The sequence below is a fragment of the Haliaeetus leucocephalus genome, unplaced genomic scaffold (assembly GCF_000737465.1).
Source record: "Haliaeetus leucocephalus isolate CR32 unplaced genomic scaffold, Haliaeetus_leucocephalus-4.0 Scaffold196, whole genome shotgun sequence".
Lineage (NCBI taxonomy): Eukaryota > Metazoa > Chordata > Aves > Accipitriformes > Accipitridae > Haliaeetus > Haliaeetus leucocephalus.
This window is the reverse complement of record NW_010972632.1, coordinates 77,279-83,758: the sequence shown is the minus strand read 5'-3', so window position 1 is coordinate 83,758 and position 6,480 is coordinate 77,279. Positions and strand designations below refer to the sequence as shown.

Below are 6,480 nucleotides of genomic sequence, written 5' to 3'. Positions count from 1 at the left end.
CCGAGAAAGGAAGGCCGGGCCGAGCCGAGCAAGGCCGGGCCGAGCCGAGCGGCACCATGCTGGGCATGATCAAGAACTCCCTGCTGAGCACGGTGGAGACGTGGCCCTACCGGGTGCTGAGCAAGGGCGAGCAGGTAGGTGGCGAGGCGGGGGGCCGGGGCCTGTGCCCCCCCCCCGGGGGGTCTCCGCCCCCGCCGGGCCGGGTGGGACGCTGCGAGGGGGAGCGGGAGGCCTCGGGGCAGCCCTTTGCTCCCAGCCTGGCCCCGGGCCTGGCAGCTTCTCCGTCTCCTTCCTCAGGAGCAGCTCGGCTACGAGGAGAGGGCGTGCGAGGGAGGGCGGTTTGCGGCGGTGGAGGTGTCGGGGAAGCCGTTCGACGAAGCCTCGAAGGAAGGGGTGCTCAAGCTCCTCAAGTACGTCGGGGGAACCAACGACAAGGGTGAGAGATGCTCCCGGCCCCGCGGGGCTCGGCGGATGGTTGCGGTTGACCGTCGCCGGCGGAGGTTTGGGGAAAGCCAAAAGCAGATGGAGGCGACGGCGCCGCGGGCCTGCCCGGCTTGCGGCTGCCGGCACCGGGGGTCCGTGACGGGGGACGGCCCCTGGCTGGGAGAAATAAACTTGCCACAGGTTAAAGCGCGCCCAGCCAACTCATGCTGTGAGTCCGCTCCTGACCCATCTCCGTTTCAGGGTAAAATCTCAAAAGTGGTTCGTTTAAGCAGGAACGCGTTACCTTGCAGCTGGGATAACGTGAGGACAGGCACATGTGTATCTTATCATGGTTCCCTGGGTGAGCAGTAGCAGATGAAATCCAGGGTATCTGGGGCGCTTCGGTTCTGTGATGTGCCCGTGTAGGCAGTGAAATAATTTTTATGACCTTGATATCTTATCATATACTCTGGCTATTTTTATTTGTGAAAGGGTAATGAACAATGAGGTTGCCTTTTGATGGTACTTTGTAGTGTTTTATAATGGTGCTTCCAGGTGATTGCTTCTAACTCTCAATTTACTAAAGTATGCGCATCGGTAATCATCCATAGCAGGAGGAGAAGACCACGGAGTAGTTTGGAGGCATATACATTTGCTTGCACACCTTTCTCAGGTGTCTGGTAGAGGGACTTATATAGTCTCTGTGGGAGCAGGAGCTGGATGCAGAGGGAGATGGTATTTATAGCAGCATGTTTTGGAAAGGTGATGATTGCTGTTGCTGTAAGAGAAAGGGTGCCTTCTGTAATGTGTGCCACAGAGACAGGTATGGTATGAAAGCGAAATAAATGAGAAAGATGGCTTGATCTCACCTGGTTCTGTGGCCGCCTGATCCTGAGATTTGGAGGTTCCCTACTGCTGAAAGAAGAGGGAAGAAAAATGTCCTCCAGTGCCATGTGGTACTTCTTGGCAGTAATGAGCAGAAAAGAAGCATGCTGTTTCTGGAGTGGTGAACAGCATGGCCAGTCCTGCTGAAAGCCGTAACAGCTCTGAGTTTTGGGGTGCTAGAACTTGTAGGATGTCTGGAAGCATTTGGAAGGGTTTAGGAGAAAGTTTCTGTCACCCAGTATTGGCTATGGGGTCACCACTAAGTGTAGATGATAACAATTTAAATACTGATGTAGATTTACATGTGCCACGAACCTGTCTCAGAGCTATAGACCCTGTTGTGTTAGAGGTGATTTGTCAGAAGAACAGAGCGTCTCGGTGGCATGAGCTATATGGTTGAGAGCCACAAAACCAGGATCATTAATAAAAGCCATCCAGAGGTCCCCTGGGGCCCTTATCTCCCAGGGCTCTTGTGTAGTCAGTGGTGTGAGAAGTTTGGCCCAAGCAGAAGCCTAATGCGGCTGTTTCGCATGCCCCAGAGGACCCCGCTCTTGACTGACTATACCAGGAGTTCAGTGTGGGGAGTTTTCCTAAACTAAAATTAGCTTTTGTGAATCCCTTGTTAATTCTGTGAGTTCCTGAGAGCCTAGACTTCTGTAGTAATGTCTGTGCGTCTCTTTCAGGGGTTGGAATGGGCATGACTGCTCCTGTCTCCATCACTGCTTTTCCTGCTGAAGATGGCTCCTTACAGCAGAAAGTGAAGGTCTCTCTGCGGATCCCGAGCCAGTTTCAAGCCAACCCTCCTTGTCCTAGCGATGAAAGCATTAAGATTGAAGAGAGACAGGGGATGACCATTTATTCCACGTAAGCAACACATCCTGGGATTTCCAGTCCCAAGTGCTGAGGTCTCTAGTGTGCTCTGAAGAGCAGTGTTGGTTTTAACAGGTGATTTCCTGGACAAGGGGTGCATGTGGTAGGAGATGGAGGGGTCTTTCTAGACTGAAGACAGGTGTTTTATGTCGTTTCTTATCATTGGTCATGCTGCACTGGTTTGGAATACAGATTTTTTTTCACTGGGAAAACAAGTGTGGAGGTTAGCTCTGAAAGGCTTTTTGTTTCACCTCGGGTGGGGGGGGAAGACCAGGGGACAGCGAATACAAAGGTACTGAGTCATTTCTAATCTCTGAAAACTATTGTTTTCCCCACTTTCTGGGATCAAGATGACTCTTAGTCATCAAGAATGTCCTTCAATGTGGTTCGCATCAAACTACAGGTGTCAGCTGAAGCCTCATTTAGATGGACTCATGGCAGAGTCCTTCAGGGAAACAAGCAGCCATTGCATTGCTTCAAATCACCTTTGAATGTCGTTGGCTGTTGACTGACAACCTGGACTCAGACTAGTATCACAATAGCAATAAGCTCTTCACCTCGTATTTAACCCCTTGGATGTTCCCCTGCCTCCTTGCTTGAACTATTTTGGCTGATTCTGAACTGTCTGGCTCCCCCTTTGCCTGCGCCTGCTGCCTGGCCTTTGCTGCGGGCATGGGTCACTTCTGCAAACACAGCCTGGTTTGTCTCAAACCTTGTCCCTGAGGCAGAGTGGTGAGGTGTGGGCTGATGTGGAAACAGTTCCTGTTGGTGGGAGGTCAACATAAACCAGACCAATTCCAGCCCACCCCTTTTAAATTGCTATTTGTGAGCTGTAATTGCTAACATCTCTGTTCCTACCTCCCCTTTTCCTTGGGCTAGCTAGAGTTTGGCTTCCCTTTGTGATCTGGCTTCCAGCAGATGGTTGTTCACACCACAGTGAACATGGCTGTTGACAGCATTGGTGTAAGGACTGCGGGCTGAGCAGACTTGGAGATAACTTTGTGTTCTAGGAAGCTGTTCCTCTGATATGGCGTTGATTCAAAGGGCAGGGCCGTTCTGCTGACTGATATACGTCGGTCTGTTTGGTGTCTGCCGGTGGATGACTGCACCCTGGCAATGTAACCCTTGAGACTTAATCTATCGCGGACAAAGTGTGCTGATTCACAAAGAACAGTGCCTGCACGAGTGCATGTTGGCGGGATCTGGACCAAAATGCATGGCTAAATATATTGTGGCTGTATATTGTTCTCCCTCTCTTCCTTTCTATGCTTTGCCAGGACCGCTCAGCACCTCTCCGTGTTTGGTTTCTTTGCAGGCAGTTTGGTGGCTATGCCAAAGAGACGGATTACGTGAACTATGCTGCCAAGCTGAAGGCTGCTCTGGGGAGTGAAGCTGCATACCGCAAGGATTTCTACTTCTGCAATGGTTATGATCCCCCTATGAAGCCTTATGGGCGACGCAATGAGGTCTGGTTTGTGAAAGAGTGAGCATCTGGCTCCCCATGGTGCTGGCTTGCACTGATAACCTCCCCTCGCTATGTTCCTGTCCTCTTCAAAATAAACTAATCATTTGGCAGAGGCAGAAAACCATCATTCCCTTCCTCCACACCTATGCCTCAGTCTTTTATGGACCAGCCACTTTAGAAGAACACTGCAGACCCCCTCGATGGTCCTGCTCCTTCGTCCCAGACTAGGTCCTCAAGCACACAGACTCTTGTGATCTCTCCATGGCTTGCTCTTATCTATCTCCCTTGTGCTCCCGGAGTTCAATGCTGAGACAGCCAAGAGTACTTAGTTAGCAAGAGAGGTGCCTGACAGGAGTCACGTCCAAGTGCTGGCAGAGTATTAGTCTCACCTGAAGCAGGCAGGGGAACATGACAGAAGTGCATACAGGGACTTTTTTATCTTCTTGAGCTTGCGGCAGCTGTAAAATGCTGCTTTTATCTGTGCCATACCAGTCTAAAGGGACATGGGCATTGCTACCAACACAGCGCAGTGAAAATAAGCATCCTTTACATTGCTGTCCTGCATGCTATGACTCAACGCTTGTCATCTGCCTGAGAAATGGCATTTAGAGGAAGATCCAGGTTTCTGTTTGCAGCTATCCTTCTGTTTCAGGTGAGACATTTTGGGGTGTGTTATGTCCTGGTTTCAGCTAGCAGCTGGACAATGTGACGTGGAGACCCCAAGAACATCTCCTTGCCTTCCTGTTACTTTTCTGTAATGTTTCTTTAAAACTAGCCTACACAAGGGCGCCAAAGCTGGAATGTGTGTGGTCATCTAATTGAATTAGAAAAATACAGGCTGTGAAAAAAGTGGGTGCCTATTACTTGTGATCTGATTGTGCATTTGAAGAGTGGTGAGCACCTAGTGGAACTACTCTAGATGCAGATCTTTAAAAAAACCTCTCTTCTTAAATGGTGTTAGTTTCTGAAGGTCTACTCAGAGCAACTGTCATCTTTAAAGGAGGAGGAAAACCTGGCTGTTCTTGAGAGAGAGATTTACGTCAAATAATGAGTAGCCTTTTGGAAACTTCAGATACAATAGTAAGGGTGGGTCTTGTTTTAGGAAGACTGGCGATGTTTAACTGTTAGGCATCAAATCAGCATTTCAGCTGTTGGCTCTGCCAGGGAGGCAGCAGGACGCCCACAGTGGGAACATGCTCACACACCATACTACTGTGGGTGCCTGTATAATTCGTTACCTCCACTAAAGACCTGTGCTCCTCTGATGCTTCAGTGCCCCAAAGTTCAGGTACTTTCCAAAAGCCATTTTCACCCTGGAGCTGAAAGAGAGATTTGTTAGGTGGCATCCCATGTTCTGGCCAGTCGAGCTGTTTGACATGCACCTGCTTTCTGAGAACAAATCTCAGCAGTAAAAGGAGAAAACCTGAGGTTCTGATGTGCTTTCCTTTTCTTTCTTGCTGAGCCATGTAAGAGCTTTGCTGTGAACATCATGAGAGAGTTTCAGTCACCTGTGTGCAAGAGCAGCTAGTCAGGATGGGTAAAAAGAGCAGGTATCATTTAATTTTCAAAAAAACCAAGGGAAAAGCTATTGGCTGCAGTTAGTGATTGCAGCGCAAGGGAGGAGGAATCAAAAGGGAAATCAAGGCAGACAAAGAGTTAGGCTTTTGAAGGAGTTTTTTAAGGAGCAAAGGCCCTTCTAAGGCTGTCCCTGAATCCAAAGGGACCTATTCATGTCCCAGATTACTTTTACCTGTGGGGGTGTGGAATGGAGGGGCACAGTGCTGCCTGGTTTATGCATTCCCAGGTCCATTTTGGAACTTGTGTGTAGACCATGGATACAGTCCTTTCTGCCTGCTGGTGGTGAATGTCCTGCAATGATCAAAATCCTGAAATTTCTCAAAATTTCTGCTGTGAAATCTCAGATGTTAGGAAGACCAGTAATAAACCTGGTATGAACAGAGCTGCACATCTCAGCAGCATGGTTGGGTTTTTTTTCATAACATGCATACACTCTGAACAGAGAGCAGGAGCTTCTGACCCAACAGCGAGAGTAATCATGTCTGTACGCTCTGCCTGTGCAGCCCTGTTACTGGCCTTTTGTGTGCAGTAGGCAGGGTACAGTTTCATAAATGGTGTTAATTGATATCAAAAGCTTATGCGAACCGAATTGCCTTTTCTGTACGCACAAAGGTGCCTGTTGTTCTGTCTGCATTTTCTAAGGGTTTTAAATAAATAAAAAAATAATAATATTGTGATTTACAATTTCTGTGCTGATCATTGACTCTGGGAGCTCAGTGAGCTGAGATGTTTGTTGACCTGAAAGACTTTAGGTTGCCAGTTTATCTTTCTGTTTGGGGTACTAATCATGTCGCAGCATCCATAAATACTCATAATGCTTCTTCCAGTAAACTGGTGTTTTAGGTACCCTGCTGTGGCCCTGCATTATCTGACTGTGTGAGATGGGAGCTGATGGAGCAATCTCCTCCTTCGTTGGTTCTGGCCACTGAGAGGCTTTGACTGATGAATTTGTGTTAATGTAGAAACTAAGGGGCTTGCTCACCGGAGGAAAATTGTGTGTTTACTTGTGTGTTCCTGTGGCTAGGGTTCACAGACAGTGTTCAGGCAAATATTCATGACTGATTTTCAACACGACCTACTATCTGGAAATGTTAGATATACTGTCACGTTGAGGTCCATCTAGGTCAATGCCCTGCTGCCAGGGATGGACAGTAGTGGACACCTGAGACAGATTACAGGATCAGTGCAACTGTGGGCTGATACCTCCTCTAAATATTTCCCTGTCTCTAGTACAATCTGCCTCAGGCATTTTTGTAACT

General features: G+C 48.7%; 1 protein-coding gene across 1 annotated transcript; it reads left to right on the top strand.

The window, feature by feature from the left end:
* HEBP1 (heme binding protein 1) lies at positions 1-5,207 on the top strand. Its single transcript, XM_010565838.1, has 4 exons — positions 1-134; positions 298-436; positions 1,992-2,172; positions 3,494-5,207. The coding sequence occupies exons 1-4, from the start codon at positions 57-59 to the stop codon at positions 3,663-3,665; spliced, it is 570 nt and encodes a 189-aa protein (XP_010564140.1). The 5' UTR covers positions 1-56; the 3' UTR covers positions 3,666-5,207.
* Positions 5,208-6,480: the final 1,273 nt, after the last annotated feature.

Bases quoted from the DNA above. Each gene is read 5' to 3' on its own strand.
- HEBP1 (XM_010565838.1), top strand. From the start codon at position 57: ATGCTGGGCATGATCAAGAACTCCCTGCTGAGCACGGTGGAGACGTGG. The intron at 437-1,991 runs GTGAGAGATGCT...CGTCTCTTTCAG, and splicing joins CGGGGGAACCAACGACAAGG to GGGTTGGAATGGGCATGACT. The intron at 2,173-3,493 runs GTAAGCAACACA...GTTTCTTTGCAG, and splicing joins GGGATGACCATTTATTCCAC to GCAGTTTGGTGGCTATGCCA.